This window comes from Protopterus annectens, chromosome 16.part0, assembly GCF_019279795.1.
Source record: "Protopterus annectens isolate FY-2018-M chromosome 16.part0, PAN1.0, whole genome shotgun sequence".
NCBI classification, from domain to species: Eukaryota; Metazoa; Chordata; order Ceratodontiformes; family Protopteridae; genus Protopterus; species Protopterus annectens.
The window spans coordinates 461,568,405-461,588,993 of record NC_056750.1 but is presented as its reverse complement, the minus strand read 5'-3'; the positions used below and the strand labels follow the sequence as shown (position 1 = coordinate 461,588,993).

Here is a 20,589-nt window from a genome sequence, read left to right as displayed (position 1 = left end):
CAATCCAATCAAAGTTAAATAGTGTAGTAGCGAAAATAGGTCGTATAAAAACTTATTTAGTACCGCTACCTAAATAACATGCTGCCAAAAATGAGTGGTTGCTAAAATACAAATAATGGGTTGCTAACGAGGCGTGATAGCAATAACTGGCAAAACCCGTGGTAGCTATAACAGGCGACCGAGAAAGTGTAACAAAGCGTGGTTGAGATAATACATAAGTACCGAAAAAAACTTACACTACACTATACTACTCTAAGTTTTGAAGTAAGTACCTTACACTACTCTACTAAGTTTAGGAGTAATTACCTTTTACTACACTACTACAAGTTTTGAAGTAATTAAATGGGTACACAAGATTTGATAAAGGCATTTGCAACTCTCTCTATTCTCTGAGCAGAGCTATAGCAAAGTCAGTTGGCACCCTGAGCAATGCCCCTATTTGGTACCAGCACCCACAGACTAAAAAAATCCTTAAAGTCGAAGGCCCTATAAAAATACTCAGAGCTGTGGACCAAAAACAAACCACTATGTATAGACAGTTTTGTTAAACTGTAGGAGAGAGATGTTATAGCTCCTTCCTAGTCCTAACAAATGCTGACAGTTGTATAACTTTAGCAGTCAATAATGTTTTCAACATTTTTAGACTGACTGACACCTCTTCTAACCACACCAATCTTACCCCTCACACAGTTTGCACTCATGGCAGCCACCCATTTGTCCTGTCCTTCCTATACCATTGTTCCATGAATCAGATGAACACTTTAAACACTGTCTGATGTGCTGCTCCAGAAAGCTGTGAGCTCATTTAGCACACAGATGTGTGCTAGATACCTTTAGCAAATCTGGTGCATCCTGTTAATTTCTCCACATCATGGAGTAGTGTATTGTTTTGGAACCCCAAGCTCAGGCTGACTATTGGAGCAAGTCCTAAGGCATAAGTGGGGATTCAATAAGCATGTGTGCATGCCTTGTGGGATGTTTTCAGCAATGTGAATGAATTACAGCACTGCCACTGCATAGGCACTGATGATGAGATCCCCTGTGTGCATTTCTGCAGCTCCACTTGAAAATAATGGCAAAGCTGGAGGACATGATGCAGGAGAGAGCAGCCTGATAAGTGGTACTGAGAGGCTAGATGACAAGGAAATACTCTATACTCCAGACTTACTCCGCCTGAATAAGAGGAAACTAAATATGCATTGGATCTAAAAAAGTAAAAACCCTGGTAGTGGGTATCACCTGAAAGAATAACAAAAGAGCTAAACAAGACTGGATGGCTTAAATAAAAAGGCTTAAATGAAAAATAAGGCAAGTCTTTCCTCAGAAGCTTGCTGAACTTTCAAATGTGGGGTCCCAGACAGAAATGGAGTAATGCATTATAACAAGATTAAGAAACTGCATACATGGCAGCTTAGTGTGAAACAAAAGGTAGTTGAACTAGCTAAACAGGACTATCTGAAAAAATAAAACTGTTTGACCTAGACAGGGGCCTGAGTGAGAACGTTTAAGAGTTACAAAAAACAATAAAACAAATGTGTAAATACAAATTATTTACTTTGCAACTGTCTCACATATTTACTAAACTCTGTCATATTTCAATTTATCCAACATGTTTCATTACCTTAGCTTAAAAAAAAAAAAAATTCTTGTCCTGGTGTACACTACTGTGTAATTACTTAAAAAAATATTTTTATATGATTCCAAAACACTGAGATAAGTCAGTGTACAGGATGCCATCATTTTAATAAATTCCAGAGCTATTATGTCTCTTACTGCTGGCACACTCCTAATACATCACTAAGACATAAAATGAACTGCAGGTCAGGATACTGTTGATTCATTACAAGCACTGAATATCTAAGCAGCCAAACGGCGTATAATACAACATGCTGTTTACTGCAGTTACAACAACCTTCACTTACACCTGATAATTCCACATTTAAAAGCCTTTGTAGTTATTAATTCAAAATGCAAGTAATATTACAAGTTTCAGCAGAAAAATAATAAGTAATGTTAAAAAAGGAGCGCATTTGCTTGTGAATGGATTATGTGCTAATCCTAGAAATGCATTTTTAGATAGCTCTTATAAATATTATTAGCACAGTAATATCTAATGCACTAATTATTCTATTTAGATCCCTGCAGTAAACAAGCAAAAATAAATACATAATTGAGAAAGTAGTAGATGTGACCTATGTGACACACTCACCATGATCCAGTGAAAACTCTGGTTGGTATTCTGGGAATTGGCTCCCACCAGGAACACTGATTGTCCGTCGCAGCAGCTTTGCTTTGCATGACTCAGCTCGATTCTCCTGCAGCAGCAGAGGATGGATCTATGAAAGGCCAGAAAAAAAAATTACAGAGTACTGTTTAAGGCCATCATCAAGGCAAAGTCAGTCTGAAAAAAAAAAATTATGAAAAACATTTCTGATTGCTAGTTTTTGTTAATACTAAAGTTTAATACCACTACTGAAATCAGTCAGTCAACTGATGTTTGTCTAGTGGTAGATGAAAATACAATGCATTTAATTGTATACAAGATCTTCATGTATTATGTTTCAAACTTAGTAAACTGTACTTAAGCTATCTCACTGAAGGAATTTTACAAGTATTCTGTTTGTTTTTCCTTAAACATAGTTAGAATGTGAACAATAAAACATCAAGTATAATTTCCTAAAAGTGTATAAGCAAGTAATTTTTTACATTAACATTTTTTTGGTGGAGAGGGGCACATACAGCTTCCAACCAGCTATCCCTCACAAAGTATTGTTGCATAAGCAACCATACCATAACAAAGCATATGGTTGTAGCCAGTAGCTTTGTTATATGACTTATATCTTGCATAGGATATAAAAGTCGCCCAGCTTCTAGAGCTTAACAGCACCTTCCATGTACCCAAGCCATATGCAGATTGAGCACAGTTGAAGAAAATCAATGGTTTGGACTCCATGAAAGAGATCAATGCTACGTAATTAAAAATTCAAGTCCTCACCCTGGCAGCAAACAAATGAAGCCGCGGTGGTACAGCGGTAGCATTGTTGCCTCACAGCAAGAGGTTCTCCTGTTCGATTCACAGCTGGAGTGCCTTCTGTGTGGAGTCTGCATGTTCATAGGTTCATAGGTTCATACTAGGCTATCTGCCCTAGGGCATTTATAAGCCTAGCCAGAGTATGTTTGGCTTTCGCCACCCATTTTAAATTAATTTTGCTATGCCCTTTTTCGAGGTTAGTATACTGTACCTCTGTCTAACAGTGACACAGAAGTGATACCCGGGGTAAACCTACGATCTCCCATCCACTCATCAAGATTCCTCTTGAAAAGAGTCAATGAGGGACTCTGCCTAACCTGGACTGGGATTTTATTCCAGAGTGAAGGGAGCCTCTGGGTTATGAATCTGTCCCTCCAGCATGTCCTATTTATTTCAGTGCTGAGGTTCAAGTCTCTCGAGCGTGTAGCTCGATGTGATTTGGATTTTTTGAGGTGCAGCATGTCCCTTAATTCCGGGTTGGACATGCCCTTACGTCAGGCACAGGTCACCTCTGAGCAGGCGGTATGCCACTGAGTAGAGCTGGAGTTTCTTTAACCGGGCAGCATATGGCATCTGTTTGAGCCCTTTGATCCTCTTGGTGAGGTACTTTTGGGGTCTTTCCAGTTGCTGCAGGTGTTTGGTAAGGTACATCCCAAAGGGGCATTGTACTCAATTATGGGCCTGATGAGGGATGAGTAAAGAGGCACGATGACCTCCCCTAATCTAGATGTGAATCCCTTCATGATTAGGTGGGCTATATAAAATGTTTTTCTAACCACTTTGGCCACGTGGTTGTCAAATGAGAGATTGCTATCAACTTGGGTCCCCAGGTCCCTAATTACTTCTTCTGTACTTAATGGATTACCACCTATGTGGTAATTTGTGGGCACTTTGTTTTTGCCAAAGGGGATGACTATACATTTTTTGGCGTTTAGCTTGAGGCCATGGCTCTGGCACCAGTTGTCTGTTTCTACGAGGCCTTTTTGGAGGATGCTTGTGTCGGCTGGAGAGTCGATTATGGCGCCCAGTTTGCAGTCATCTGCGAACTTGGTCAGCCACAGTCCTTCCGTGTTGGCCTGTACCTCTGAGAAATATATACCAAACAACAGAGGTCCCAGGACTGAGCCTTGTGGGACGCCAATTGTAACTGGTTTGGAGTCTGACATGGCTCCAGCAATTCTAACCATGTGGGTTCTGTCCTTGAGCCAGTTTGCAACCCATCTAGTGACATAGGGGTTTATATTTAAGCTGGTGAGCTTATCTATAATGCCCGAGTGGGGTATTGTATCGAAGGCTTTTGCGAGGTCCAGATAGGCTGTGTGGACCACCTTCCCTTCGTCAATGGCCTTGGTGACTGTTTCAAAGAAGTCAACCAGGTTTAAGAGGCAGGATCTGCCCTTAACAAAGCCAAACTGGGTAGGATCCAGTGTCTGTAGGTCCCCAATATCTTTATTTATGAGGTCCATGATGATCCTTTCCATAGCTTTGCAGACCAAGCTAGTCAGGCTTATGGGGCGATAGTTTCCAGGGTCTGTTGAGGCACCACCTTTGTGGAGAGGGACCACTGTTGCTGCACGCCACTCTTTGGGTACATATCCTGTAGTAAGGCTGAGATTGAACAGTAGTTTTATGTCTGGGTTTAGCTCTTCTTGGAGTTCATGTAGGACGCAGCCTGGGACACCGTCTGGTCCCATTGATGCTGTGTTTTTGCTTTGGAGAGGGCGGCTCTCACCTGAGCATCTCAGATGTCAGGGGCAGCACTCTGCTGGGATAGATATTTGCCCTTTGGTGGGGAGGGGGGTAGAAGTTTGCGCAGAACCTGTCAGCTAGGATGTTGGCAATGTCTGTGGGATCAGTGTATTTTTTGTCATTTTGGACTAATTCTGAGCATATCTGGGAATTCCCACCCAGGTTCCTAACATAACTAAAGAAAGCCTTGTGATTATCCTTAGTGTCCTGTGCAATTTTTCTCTCGAAGCTGGCCTTTGACGATTTTATGAGTGCCCTTAGTTTTTTGCTAATACTGATCAGAGATGCCTTCCCTTTTTGGGATTTTGCTCTATCATGTAGTAGCTTCCTCCTTCTATTGTATAGTTTGTTTATGGCTGGTGTCCACCAGACAGGTCGTCTGCCTTTAGAGGATTGGGTCTTGGTTTTATTTGGGATTGCATGATCCATGCAGTCCTGAAGGTGTTCATAGAATGCATTTATAAAGGATTCTGCGGTCTGGGCCGTATTTCCACAGGCCTGGGGGCTTTGAAGGATTCCACCTCGGTTTTGAGGAGTGTGAAATTTGCTTTATAGAAGTTTTTCACTGTGGTTTTCTGGGCAGGGGGTGGGGTCAGGATGTGAATATCCAGTGAGATCAGTTTATGGTCTGATCTTACCAGTGAGGGATACACTTCTGGTCTGGAGCATAGAGTCCCCATGTTGGTGATGATCAGGTCCAGTATGTTTTCCCCTCTTGTGGGAGTGGTAACAAGTTGTTCCATAGCATTTGAGTTTATGAATTCCAGGAACCTTTGGGCAAGGGTGTTGGAGCTAGAGTAATGCTCCCAATCTATGTTTGGGTAGTTGAAGTCGCCCAATATAATGGTGTTCGGAGAGACCTTCATATTTTCCAGTGTTCTCAGGAAGGCCGAGTGGGATTCCTGGGTTTGGGAGGGTGGTCTGTAGCAGGCTATAAACTGGAAGGCAGTTTTACCCACTGTTAGTTGCACATGGATAGTCTCTGATGCTTCGTGCTTTGCCACCAACCTGGAGGTGTGGGTATCTTTGATGAATATCGATACTCCCCCCTTCCTTTTGTGGTTCGGTCCAAGTTTTGGGGCCGAAAAGCATGGTATGTGGTATAACCTGGTAGTGCTGGGGTGCTCTCGGGACCCCTGAACCAGGTTTCTGTTACTGCACAGATATCGATGTTCTCCATGCTAAGGAGAGTTTCGAGTGCGTGCATCTTGAGGTTTAGACTTCTAGCGTTGAGTAGCATTACTCTTAGTTTCTTATCCCTTGTGATACCTATGGAGGTGGGTTTGTCTTTTGAGCCTTGCCTAAAAAAGGCACTATGGGGGTAGCAAGAGCCTTTGCCAATATCCGAAAGCCCAGGGGTGACAGGTGCAAGCCGTCCCTAGCAAAGCATCGTGGCTTGTCGTGCATATCATCCCAAGCTGATAGGCATTGGATCCCCTTTGAATGACACCAATACTTAAGCCAATTGTTGAAATTGATCATCTTGTCTTCATACTGTGGCATCTCCCTGTGGTCGAGTGGCCTCCGAAAGACATGCATGAATGGGCGTGCCTTCGCTGAAGGTTGGGCGTCGGACTGGCAACTTGGCACCATAGAAAATCTACTGCCAATCATTAGCAGACTGGAGTTCCGCTGTGGCGACCCCTAACCGGGAAAAGCCGAAAAGACAAACAACAACCCTGGCAGCAAAAACTGTACAAAACTAAGGGGGGTGGAGGGAGGCAGCAGTGATCATGCAATCATCTACTGTTATGAAGCTTACTTACACAACTGTGTTATGTTCATCACTTGATCACTACTGCATTTGACTACAATAACTGGAAGGGAAAAGGATGAGGACAGAAAGCTTTCCGTACAATGGAAGCAACATGGTGATCAAAACCCAGGTTGATAGCAACCTAACTTTTGACCACCATGTTGCTTCCATTGTTTGGAAAGCTTTCAACATGGCCCACCTCATAAGTCCGAGTATCTCATCCAGGGACAAGGAGGTTATAACATCCCTGTATTCTTCCCTTATTAGGCCAATTATAGAGTATAACGCCCCTTCAGCATGTATCTCGCAAGGCACATGCAGCAACTGGAGAGACCAAAGAGGTTCTGCACCAGGAGAATCCATGGCCTCAAACAGCTACTCTACACAGATAGGCCAAAAGCCCTGTCCCTCTACTCAGTTTCATACAGACTCCTCAGAGGTGACCGCTGTCTGGCATACAAAACAATCTCAGACTCCACCTTGATGGGACTGCTGCATATTCACAAGTCAAGCTCCACTCAAATAATCCGCACACGCGACCTCAACCTTGTCTGTGACATCAACAGGACCTGCTGGCAGGACAGATTTGTATCCCAGAGACTCCCCCATCTGTGGAATAGACTCCCTCTCCATGTCAAGCAGAGTACCTCATTATCCCTTTTTAAGAGCAACCTGGATAACTGGATGGGAAACAGAAAATACACACCTGGGATTCCACCTGTGTCCCTGCTGGACAGGGGCTTTGGATGCTGATTTGTCTAAACATGGGCTAAACTCTTGGCTAGGCTGATAAGGGTCTCAGGGCCAACAGCCTAGCAACTTCCTATGATCCTAAGATACAGGACCCTCTGGAGAATGGTCCTAGCAAAACCTGTTCTAGAACTGGAAAAGGATTCTAACTTTTAGTTGTCTGTAAAGGTATGCATGGATGATCAAGCTGCTGCCTCTTGAATATTTCTAGAATCCACCTCTTTCCAAAAAGCCACCAATGAAGCCTTGGCCCTGTCGGAATTTCCTTCCTGTGGTGGATATAACAAAAGGAAATGGCATGTGGCAGCCATTTCAAGAAGGGGGGGCTCCTCATTTCTTTTTAGAGCTCCTTTGCCATTGCTTTTCTGAATGTCTGCTTGTCAGCAGCTTGTTATATCTGCTTATTTTGCTTTTTGTAAGCAGGTACAGAGGCAGGTGTAAAACTTTTAACAAACTTGAAGAAGGAAGACTGAAATATCTGAGTAACCCACTGAATCATTTTTTCTCTCTCATCACACTTTTTCAGAACCTCAGCAACAGATGGTCCAAAAACATCTCTATCTACAGAAGAATTCAAAATTTAAGCTTTAACATTCTCAGGTAGATTATGCATCCATAACCAAACAAACTCCTAACTGCTCTGGCTCTGGAAAAGGCATCAGCTGAATCATAAGCACACTTCAAACAATGTTGAGTCACTTGAGACACAAAATCTGTAAGAATATTCACAGAAGTCTTTTTTTTTCTCAGACAAGGGAATGTTCCACATATTCTTGTTTCTCATATTCTGAAATGAAGCAATAATAAACTTTAACGTATGAGACTGACACTTAACAAACTTTAAAAATAAGCATGGCAAAAGTAAACACTTTTACCCAAGTCTATCAAAGGCCTTCCTATCTTTATCAAATCGTGAGGGATTAGCATTTACCAAATTTTTACCAGCAGCAATATTTACCATAGAAATCACTGCAGGACTAAATCTGGGAGTGGAAAATAAAAGAGTGTATGACTGAGGAACTTTATACAATCTATCTATTTTAGGGGCAGCAGCAAGTTACAGAGTGTAATAAAAACATCCTCTAGTGCTAGAAGAACTGGAAAAACAGAAGTGGGTTCAGGAAATTCCAGATGTAAATAAATCATAATTTTTTTTCAAGGATTGTGGGATATCATTATGTTCCCGCTACAACTGTTTCATTCTGGATGCGGTTTCAGAAAAAGAAAATTCTTCTAAGGGACAATTAAAATCATTTCCCTGTTCAAAATTCTGGGAATCTTCAGTAAATGAAGAATTCCTTTTTGTATTACCAGAAACGCCAAAACTACAATGGTCGAAAGCTTGAAATAGCCAATATATAAGCTTAGACTGCAGCTTTTCTCTCCGAGCCTCTGCTGAAAATGGGCACTGTCCCAGTTGGACCATCCTAGTAAACAAATGTAAAATGAATAAAATAAAATACATAAATAAGCCAGAAGCTCAATAAATCACTCCTGTCTAAAGTAAAAAAGACAGGTGAAGATAAGCGTTTTAACTACCTCCTTTTGTCACTGGAATATTTATAAAAGTAAATCAAGTCCTGACAGGCTTATCACCCACTGGACACAAGTATCTCATCGGCTAGGCAGAGAGGCATTCTCTGCTCTTGCCTCCAAAACCAATAAGAATGGTTCTCCCTTGCTCACCAAGGGCACTTCAACAGCTGCAGAGGACATGTCTAGCGTCCAGTCCTTGGTGGATGAAGGGGCTACACCAGACAGAGAGAAAAAGTAGAAGATGAATGGTCTGAAGAGTCAGAAATCGTCACAATAGAGTTACCCATCTGCAGCTGTGGCAAATTTTGTAGCCTGCTGAAGGGACAAAGACTGAGTAACAGTCTGCCAAAATGTTCTTTTTTGTGACTGGGAGAAGAAAGAACCAAGTAAGTTGTTTGATGGAGAAGCCAAAAATGATGTCTGAAGCCTGGATAAAACTGATAGCTATAGTTAGTGAAACAGCTAAAATATTTTTCTCCTCAGCAAAAAACACAGTGAAATGCACTTTAAACACTTACTGCAGCCTCTAAAAGTAATTTAAACGAAAGTTACGTGCTTACCATAATGCTAGAGCCATGTTGTCTTGTTCCGTCCAGTTCAACAGTTCAGTTACCAGATCAGATCTCCGCACTTTGTTTTTAACAGCTTTGATCCAAGAGTCTGACTTCTCCCCTACCCATAATTCCCTCTGGTCCCAACATTACCTCAGATCGAGTCTGCCTACTTGTAACTATCATATTACCTAGTGAATACAACACAGGCCTAACAATCCAAACCTAAAAGAACAACAAGGAACATGAGTAACAGCAATAAGCTGTCAAAAAGACAAGACCGCCGGGTCATGTTCAGCCAATTAGCCAGGAGGCAAAAGGTGACAATTTAGGATGGGGGAGGGCATGCTGAACTAGATGGAACAAGACAACACAGAACTAGCATTATGGCGAGGACATAACAGTTGTAACCAATGTTGTCTTTTCCATTTGATTCAACAGTTGGAACAGATTCCCAAGCTTCTCAAAACCCTAGGAGGTCTCATGGAAGGATATTCCAAAGTAAGACAGAGCCAAAAGATGTACGAGATCTAAATTATACATCCAGCTTGTAAAGCGACATAGATGTATGAACTGTAGACTAAGTAGCCACAGCTCAAATCTTATCAATTGGAACTCTAGCGAAGCCAGCCATGGAGGTAGCTATAGCTCTAGTTGAGTGAACCTTTGGTTTTCCAGGTAAGGTTAAACCCATGTTGTCATAAACAAAGGGAATACAGTTGGACAGCCACTGGGACAAGGTCACTTTAGAAATTCTTTGCCACAGTTTAGTCTCTGAAAAGGAAAGAAAAAGCTTTTCTGACTTTCTGATATCCTCTGTATAATGTAAATAACATTTAAGTTGATGTTGCATAATGTAGAGTGCATTCCCTTTTATTTAAAAAAATGGAAAGAACACTGGTAGACTGATTATCTGATTAAAACTTTCTTCAGATGCCATTTTTGGTAGAAAATGAGGATTAGTTTGCAAACATACCCTATCGTTGAGAAACACAAGAAAATCAGGTTTGCAAGACAATGCTTATAGTTCAGGAATTCCCCTAGATGAAATAATAGCTCTATTAGACAGATTGTTTTCCAAGTAAGGAACTTCAAGTCCATGGAGACTGTAGGCTCAAAGACATTTCTAGTTAATGCCTGTAACATGATAACAATGCCCCATGGAACAAATGATACCTGACTGGAGGCTTAGGAAAACATTACCTTCAAAAAAGCTTTGTTTCAAGTAAGCAATGGAAGTTTGACTTCGGCACTTATAAAATTAGCAATGACTGTTAACTGCACTTTGATGACTGAAAATATATCATCTTTTTGAAACAGATCCACTAAGAAATATAAAATTGATGGTAGTGGATCTGAAAATGGGTCCAAACCTTTGCAGAAAGCCCATATGGTGAACCTTTTCTGTTTGCTAAGGTAAACCTTCCTACTGTTTGTTTTTTGAGAGGATGGCAGGGTATGAATGACTGGAGAAGACAGCCTGGCATCTCTGGCCATCATTAGAATTGGAGAAACCACGCAGTCAATTTCAGGGTTTTTACGTCTCAGTGACACAAAACAGACAGGTGAAACAAAAGGTCTGGGTGCAGATCCAGGGCCCAAGGAGGGTACTTCAGATTATGCCAGAATAAGGGAAACAAACCTGCTGAGGCCAAAAGGGCACAATGAGAATTAACACTGCCTTATATCAGGGCAATGTAACTGCTGCATTTTTTGCTTAGATGGGAGGTGAAACGATTGCAGCAAGGCTGGCTCCAGTGACCAAAAATTATTAACGCTACTGATTGATTGAGGGATCACTTGTGAAGCAGAAAAGACCTGCTAAGTTTGCCAGCCAGAACAGTGAAGTTCCCAGGATGTGGACTGCAACCAGAAAGCATTGGAAGACATTGTCCATTGCCACATTCTTATGGCTTCCCAGTAGGATGGGTATGAACTGATTTCTCCTTGCTTGTTGATACACCAGACGACCATCATGTTGTCCACCTGGATGGATAGCGCACCCTTAGGGAATGCAGTCGGGAAATGCCTGCAAAGCTAGGAGGACAGCCCTCATCTCCAAGACACTGATGTGAAGACTGGCTTCTGTTGGTAAACATGTGCTTTGAACAATCTTCCCTTCATAATGCCCACCCCCACCAAGAAAGGAAGAACCCGTGGTAGAGTGAAAGGTCAACTCAACATGTTACTCTTGGTGAAGTCAACCATCAATGAATGTGGTTCTTGCATACTGGAGTGAGATGTATCGAGGCATGATGTGGTTGATACAGCAAAGACCATTGTGCTGAAAGTGTCCACTGGAGGACTCTCATGTAGAACCTTGCCTGAGGTACTGATGTGACCAGTGCAGTCATGGAGCCAGTCGTCAAGAACACTCCCTGATGGAGGGTTGGGATAAGAAAAGACCTCTGAAGCAATCTGACGTAGTGACAGAATTCTGGTTTAAGAAAGTGTGGCTATCTGAGTAGTTGAGTCCAAGTAGCATCTTATGAACTCTTATCGTACTGGTATCAGATGGCTTTTGGCAAGGTTGATCGTAATTCCCAAATGCAGAGCTAGATGGAGCAAGAAGTCCCAGCACTGAGTTAGCAGATCCCCGGTATATGCGATGGGCAGCCAGTCATCCAATCAGGGGAATGTCTGAAACCTCTGTAGCCTGAGATACACTGCCACAACTGCCATGCATTTGATGAACACCCTGTGGGTGTTGTGGTGAGATTAAAGGGCAGTGCTCTGAATTGAAAATGACTGGCCCCCAGCTGAAAATGGAGACATCTCTCGGAGTGACCTGCAATCTTGATGTAATAGTAAACACCCTCGAGATCTATTGAGCACATCCAGTCTTCCTTCCTGAAAAGAGGTAGAATGGACTTAACCATGACCATCTGGAATTTCGCCTGCTTCACGAAATGGTTGAGGTAAGTTAGGTCCAGAATTGGCCTAAGGTCCCCAGTTTTCTTTAGAACCAAAAATAGTCTTGAACAGACTGTGGATTCCTGCTGGTCTGGTGGGCCCTCCTGGACAACTTATTTTTTTCTAGCTGCTTTGTAACTTCTGTTGCTACCAATTCCATTGGACGAAATGGAACATCTGGAATTCTCTATCTCTTCTGAGAAGGGGAAACAAAGGGAATAACATTCTGGTAATTATCCTCTGCACCCAGTAATCTTGAGTGATGGCCTGCCAGGTGAGAGGCTGCAGGGATAAGCCCTCCCCCAATGCCTCCAGAGTGTGGCAGACGGGCAACCATTCAGGAGCACTGGAAGAATTTCTCAGTGAAAGGACCTTGAAACCCTTCATGCTGCAGTCCACCTCTGCCTCTGGGGTGATGTCTGTTAAAGTTATTCCCACTGCCCTGGGAGTCGGGAGGTTTCTCAGTATACTGGGCAAAACCCTGTGACTTCCAAAACCATAACTTTTTTCCCCACCTTATAGGTGCAGCAGAAAGTCCTTTGAGGTGTGGAAAAACATATGCGAACAGCAGACAGAGTTTTTCCCTTCTGTTCGCTTCTGGTGTTTATTTAACCTTTGGTCCAAAACGTGTTGAACCATCAAAGGCAGCATTAATGAAGGACGCCTTGAAACCTTCTGCAAAATCGCATAGATGCAACCAGGCATACCCACGAACAGCAAGGTCAGTGTCTGCTGCCCTTGTCATGCCATCAGTTGCATTAGACATAGGCATGGACACATTTGCCATAGATTAAAGGGCAGACAGCTGCAACTCCACCAATTTCTGGATGTCAGCATACAGGTTACCTGAGAGGTATTTTGATAACTTCTTGGTCAAGTCCCTCTGGAAATGAATGATGTGAGTTAAGTAGTTCAGCGTTCACAGTGCAAATGTTGCTGAAGTATACATTCATTTTCCAAATCTATCCAATGCCCTAGATTCTCTATTAGGGAGATGAACAGAGATGCTCTCCTCTGATAGCTCCTTTTGGTGGCTACTACAACAACCATGGCATCTACCGTGGACCCTTGCTCCAATGGGACTTGTTTCTAGGTGCAACCAATATCTTATTCGGTTTCCAGGGGAATACCTCTACCACAACGTTTTCCTTCCAGGTCCACTGAGAAACAAGGTCTATAAGCTCATCAGTGGGCGGGACCATCTAGGAGATAGATGAGCTAGCGCTGAAAGCCTCAAGGAATACAGATTCTTCTGGGGAGGGGAACCAGTGGACCAACCCTTTGCTACTTCATCAATTCTAGAATATCAAAATTGAAAAAACAAGAATGTCAGTGCAAAAAGCAAAAAAAAAAACCAAAAAAAAAAAACAAAACTTGACTGACCGACCTAGCCCCTCAGTAAATGAACGAACAGACCAAGGGTGCAGCCAGACAAAAACTTTATTGTATGAAATAAACTGATTTACAGAATAAAGTTTTTTTTTATCTGGATGCACCCTTAATCTGTTCGCTCTTTTACTGATAGGCTAGGTCTGTCAGTCAAGTTTTGGTTTCAATTCTAGAATATCCCCAAAGGAGAAGTCTTCCAGTGGGATCTCGGGGATCCTTCCTCTTCATCAAAATGTTTCATAACAGAATCTGGAGATGAGTATAAATGCCTTCAACTGCAGACCCATCTCTTACATCATCCTGCCTCTAAGGGGACTTATGGGGAAGGTTCAGAATTGGAGGGGAAGCTTGCCTAGTGATGACCCTCGTGGCTTAATAAGGTTGACTGTCCTTGCCAGACAGGATGAATGGACAGGGTCCCAGAATCCAAAGGGGGTCAGTACAGAACCAAGTGAGACTGAGACACCTCCTCTCTTGACCTGGGGAAGACCAGCTCAAAAGCTGAAGCTGGGACTGGGGTCAAAGCAGTACCCTCCCGACCTAAGGATGTTATGGTAGGTACATCTCCAGCTCCAATCCAACACAGCTCTGAGAAAGATAAAGGAGCCAACCATCCACAGCCAAAGTACTCAGAGGCAGGGACAGCTCTGAAAACTTCAGAGTTGAACCCGCTCTCAGAGTCTTGGCTTCAGTACTTCAACTCTGAGACTCATCCTGATTCGACAGGACCAGAATCAAGAGGGTAAGGAAAACAGTTGGTGTTGAAGTTGAGAGTGCTTTCAGCTCCAACACAGGTACCCTGTGGGAATGACTCAGCACTGTGGGCATCGTATCCAAAAGCTGAACCAGTGCAGGAGAAACTAAGGTCGGGGTCGAAGGGACCATGCCCAGAGCCACTAGTGGGGTAGGTGCCAGGAGAACTCCCAGCTGAATTTGGATCTTAAGAAACTTCCACATCATGTTGTCGACGACAGCTTTCAATAGACTCATTGAAGACCAGAATGACCTGAAGGAGGAAGACTGATGGTCGACTAGGTGAGTGACGGGGTCTGCCTGGCAGGATAGGAGAATGTTGGCTCAAGGGAAACATAACAAGCTGGAGATGGCAAACTTCTCTGAATCCAGGCTTGCCTTTTCAAGTCCTTCTTCCCACTCTGGACCTGTACACAGATGCTTTTGATCAGGGCTGGGGAGTTACTTCCAACATCATCAGGGTCCAGGGGTTTTGGTCTCCCAGCAACAAGTGGACCATATCAACATAAACATGATGACAGCAATGATTCTGGCTCTTCATGCTCTGCACCCTCTCTGGTTTCAGGTCCTTTGATAATTTTCACATACAAAAAACATAGTTATGTGGTACATACACAAGGAGGCACAAAATCTTACCTTCTTTGAAGATTAGCCCTTAAGGTTTGGGATTTTGCAGTCAGTCATCACCTACCTCTGCTGGCAGTTAACATCCACTCAGAGCACAGTCTTGTGGCAGACAATCTGAGCAGGTCCAGAGGAGAGTCTCACAAATAGCTACTTGACAGGCAGTTTTTTCTGCACATAATATATTAGTGGGGTACTTTTCAAGTAGATCTTTTTACCTCCCCTCTGAACAGACAACTCCCCCAGTTCTGTTCCAGAGTGCCACGCCTTCTGGTTTGGAAAGTGGATTCTATGTCTTCTTCCTGGAAGGGGATGTTTCTGCATGCTTTCTCTCCTCTCTCACCAAATGCCCTGCACAAAATCATGTGGGACAGGCCAAAAATCTTGCTAGCTACTCCCTTTTGGCCCAGACAGCATTGGTTCCCCCTTCTATTTCACCTGGCCAGGGGCAACCATTACAATTTACCTCACAGAATGGATCTTTTCGGGTCTACTTCACTTCACCAAAATCCCATTTCACTGACATTCATTTCACTGAGACCAAATCACCTAAAGTTCACAATACTGACAACTCATTTCACTGAATTTCATTTAAATGAATTGTAAGCTACAGACCTGATGTGGCAGTGTGAGGCAAGTAAAAGGTATATGCCCCCCCCCACTGTAGTGTTACCTGGAGTTAGTATATATAGTTGGGGGGTTGGGGGGGTGTAGCCCCCCACTTAGTTTGGTTTTATATTGTCTGTTTTTTGTTAAGAGGATATATAAGTACTTTTTAAGTTGTGGAAAGAGGTAGCCAATAGTTTTGTGAGTTTGTTTGTGTATGGTTTCCCATTTAGTCTTGTGAAATTTAGCATTTTAAGCTGTCAGTGAAATGTGTTGCCAGTGTTTTGAATTTTAGGTGATTTGGTCTCAGTGAAATGAATGTCAGAGAAATGGGATTTCAGTGAACTGAAGTAGACCCATCTTTTCACAAAGGACAAGGGATCTCTAATTCACACTTCTTTACTCACCCTACAATTAATTCTTGGGTGATAGGATTTTCACTCCTTTTAGAGATCCATTCTCTGAGGACATGTTTTGAGTTTTGCAGGAGGCCAGAAAGCCAACTACTACATAATGTTATGTAGATAAATGGGACATATTTTCTACTTGGTGTCATACTCACACCATGGACCCTCTTTTTGTGGGTATTCCTATAGTGTTTTCTTATTTGTGTGAGCTGCTCAGTTCTGGCCTGGCATACTTCTGTTAAAGGTAATTTGTCGGCCGTTTCTTAAATCCAAAAAACAGCTTCAGGGCAAATGTACTAGCTTCAACATAGGCAAGACAAATCGAACTCTGAGAGAGAGAGTGAGGGAGCATATTTATGCTATTAATCGTGAGGATGAGACTAATGCACTGGCCAAACACACACTGGATAATGACTTGAATCATAAGTTTAGATTCATGGTGATAGAGTTGGTTAGTAGAAGTAATAGGTTGGGGAATATAAAGAACTATATGGAGAAAGAAGAAACAAAATGGATAATTAGGATGCAGTCAGATAGAGGGAAAGGGTTGAATGACAGGGTTTCGATTAAATCATTTTTGAGGGATAGACCCCTGAAACACTAAGCTATGGGTTATATGATATAGATGTTCACACACGCTAATAATTTTAAACGTGTATATTTATTATTAATATTGTTTTATATCTGAAGAGTCTATATATACAAAAATTTGTAATACAGTTTTTTAAAATTCTGCTGCCATATTTAATGGTTTGAATGGATATTTATATTATTTTATGAAATTGTGCATATATGTGTGTGTATATATATATATATATATATATATATATATATATGTGTGTGTGTGTGTTTTGTTAAAGGTTTTTATGAAATATAATATATATATATATATATATATATATATATATATATATATATATATATATATATATATATATATTATTTGTTTTAAGGTTTTTATAAACTTTTTAATTAAAGAATGTTTTCTGAAAGGGAATAAGTGTATATTTGCTGCCATCTAGTGGCTAATTTTGATATGCTGTAGAAATGCAACATTTTTGGCACCTTTTTTGATATTTAAATGCCCAGGAAATGTTTATTGAGTATATGTCTGAAGAAGGGTTTGGATGTAACCCAAAAGCGCTTACTATTTTGATTGCCTGTCTTAATAAAGAATTGAAATTTAGAAGAGCCGTGGTGGTACTTGGTGCATCTTTGGAGACTGTCAAACATTTCTTGCCTATCTACCATTTGCCTTTAGATTTGAAGTTAAGCAATTTTTGAAAGGTGTCCTTCATATTAAGCCTCCAAGAAAGCCTATTCCTTCTTCTTGAGACCTTAATTTTGTTCTTGAAAAACTGACAGACTCCTTTTCAGCCTGCAGTCTCTTCTTCTTTACAGTGTTGTAATTGGAAAACTGTAACCTGTAACCCTTACTGTTGCTAAGAAAGTTTCTGAGCATCAGTCACTCACGGCAGTTCTCCCTTTTTTGGTTTCCACAGGGACAGAGAATGATAGTGAGAAAATTCGTCATACTTTAGATCTACATAGACAGCTCACATATTACCTTGGCAAGACTAAAGGTATAAGGAAATCTGAGCACATTTTTGTTTCCTTCGATTCCCAGAAATTAGGTGTAGCTGTTTTTAAGCAAACCATCTCTTGAATTTCTAAATCCATTTCTTTTTGCTATTCTTTTCATGGAAAGCAGATTTCTTATTTTGGTCGTGCTCACTCTGCTAGGGCAGTAGCTTATTCTGGTGCTTTTTTTCAAGGGTCTAGAGACTAGATCCATTTGGAAGCTTGCTCTTCTGTATACACCTTTACTAAACACTATAAATTGGTTGCAATTTCTAGGGCCATAGATGGCTTTACTAGGGCCATCCTGTATGGGTAATTGGTAAGCTCCTCTGCAGTTTCCGCCTCTCATCCTCTCTCAAAATTGCCTTTGTACTCTCCCTTTAGTAAGAAATACTGCAACAGCAATAAGAAAAAACATAGTACAGTTGCGTAAGATCTTACCATAACAGAAGATGTTCTACTTCTCACTGTTACAGTACTCCAGGCCTCCCTCCTACCTCCTGTTCTGCTTTGTTCCTTTTTCTCCCTCTGAGTGTTTTTTCTTCTTCCCTTTCTAAATGCACATGTACTTGGTTTTCCTCTTAGGTTACTCTAGCTCTACTGGGGCAATTCAGTTCTGAGGATTAGGTGATCATACTTCACTTATGTACCTTACGCCTTAGACGCAAGGCATATGTGTGATGTACTGTGCCTGAAAGGAGCTAAGGCTTTGGCATGATCGCTGGTCATTTGGCTATCCTCGGCATAATATCCCTTTAGGAATAATGCAACAGTGGGAAGTAGGACATCTACTGTTATGGTATGATGTGGGAAGAAATAGCCAGGGAATTGTTATGGCTAGGCTTGTAAAGGCCCTAGGGCTGATAGCCTAGTACCAACCTATGAACCTATGATCTTGCACAACTGTACTTTCTTTTTTTTGGTATGTACCTCACAAGACATCTGCAACAGCTGGAAAGGCCACAGAAATACCTCACTAAAAGAATCACAGGCCTAAAGCAGATGCCATATGCTGACCATCTAAAAAAAAACTCCAGCTATACTCTGTGGCATATCGTCTACTCAGAGGCGATCTCTGCTTAATATACAAGGCCATGTAAAAGCTTGAGCTGTTGGACATGCTCCACTTAAAGAAATCCCAATCCCTCAGAGCCACACGCTCCAGGGATCTAAACCTTGTCATCACAATGAACAAAACATGCTGGAGGAATAGGTTCCTGACCCAGAGACTCCCCATACTCTGGAATAGACTGTCCACACATGTCAAGCAGAGTGCCTCATTGGCCCTCTTCAAAATGAACCTTGATGATTGGATGGGAGATAGGAAGTTCACCCCGGGGATCATGTCAGTCTCCCTGCTAGACAGGGGCCCAGATAAGTAAATATTGTGGGAAAAAATATCCAGGGAATTGTTATGGCTAGGCTTGTATAGGCCCTAGGGTCAACAGCCTAGTACCAACCTATGAACCTATTTCTCATGCAAAAGTCATCCATGGTGGTATTATGGGAAAAGATAGCGGTAGCAACTGGTCTAGTGGAATGAATCACTGGAGGTGTCAGGAGGGTTCTTCTGTATGCATTTGGACAACTATCTGGAGAAAGTATGTTCAGTGACCTTTCTTAACTTTACTTTGGCAAAGGATACAAAGAGCTAATTATCCTTCCTCCAATATTCAGTCCATGTAGTATCTGAATTGCCTGTAGACCACAGTACAATGAAGGTTGTAGGCTTCTTGGTTTGTATAACATGGGGGAAAAAATGCCAAGACGACAGTTTGCTTAATTAAATTTTCCTCTGTATTCACCTTGGAGAGAAAGTATGAAATGGTCCTGAAAGCAATTGTCTTTTTATGGGGGAAACAGAGCATGGATGCTTGACAGAAAGACCTCTGAATTCAGACATTCTTTCAGCAGACAAAAAATAGCCATTATGAAAAGAGTTTTCTATGAAAATAAGCAAATACTGCAATCTTCTGTTGCTGTGGGTTCAGAAGGGGAAGAACAGGTCAGTTTTTCTAACATGTTAGTACTGACCCATGTGGGAAGTGGCTCTTTTAATGCTGGCTTAAGTTGGAAAGTGCTATGCATGCCTTCAGAGAAGCCAGGGAAGAGAATGTTGCCCTGAATGAAAAATTGCAGATGGCCACACTGATCACAAAGGACAAAATTCAGTCTCAGCCTGGGAAAGCATTAAAATTACAAATGTTATACCAGATATCAAAGTCAAAGACTTCCAACATACACTGCAGGACCTTGGAAATAAGTGACAACAAGAGATCTAAGACTTGATTTGTAGCCCAGATAAAGAACACTGCCCACCAAAAAGATGGGTTTTGGGCAGTTTTTTTTTAAACTTTTATTGAATTATCACTTGTGACATAAACAAGCTGACATTTATACTGAAGAAAACAAACCATGTTGTTCACAGTTACAAATATTATGCATCACATATATTGCTTTGTACAATAAAATCAATCCAACATTACATAAATTGGTCAATTCCTGCTTACCCTTAAACCTCATTTCTCCTCCAAATTATTTTTCTGCATGTATTGTTCCTACAGTTTCCATTCAATTTGCTCCTGCCCTTTTCTAAAGATAAACCATACACAAAAAATGCTTTTCTAAAGATCCAAGATCCCATTTCCAGTCCTTTTGCCTCTGTTACAATACTCACTCTTGAATATGGTTGGTTTACACTTCGATTTCCATTTTCTAGTATTTGCATTTTTGGCAGCCACCAGAATTAAACTTAACAAGGCCTTACTACATCTAGGCGTTTCGGGAGAAAATACTTTCCTTTTTCTTTTTTTTAAATAAAAAAAATCTTTATTAAATTATCATGTATGACATAGGCAATCGTATATTTATATAAATGAAAACAAACCATATTGATATAATTTTAGTTGCAAACATTTTACATCACAAAATATATTAACATAA

General features: G+C 41.5%; 1 protein-coding gene across 1 annotated transcript in view; it reads right to left on the bottom strand.

Annotated features, from left to right (window-relative positions):
- Nucleotides 1–2,192: 2,192 nt before the first annotated feature.
- Nucleotides 2,193–20,589, bottom strand: part of LOC122790609 (ras/Rap GTPase-activating protein SynGAP-like) — a 621,677-nt gene continuing 603,280 nt past the window's right edge. The window contains exon 3 of the mRNA XM_044058135.1: nt 2,193–2,336. Within this exon, the coding sequence (XP_043914070.1) occupies nt 2,193–2,336 (144 nt within the window). The remainder of the gene's footprint in view (nt 2,337–20,589) is intronic.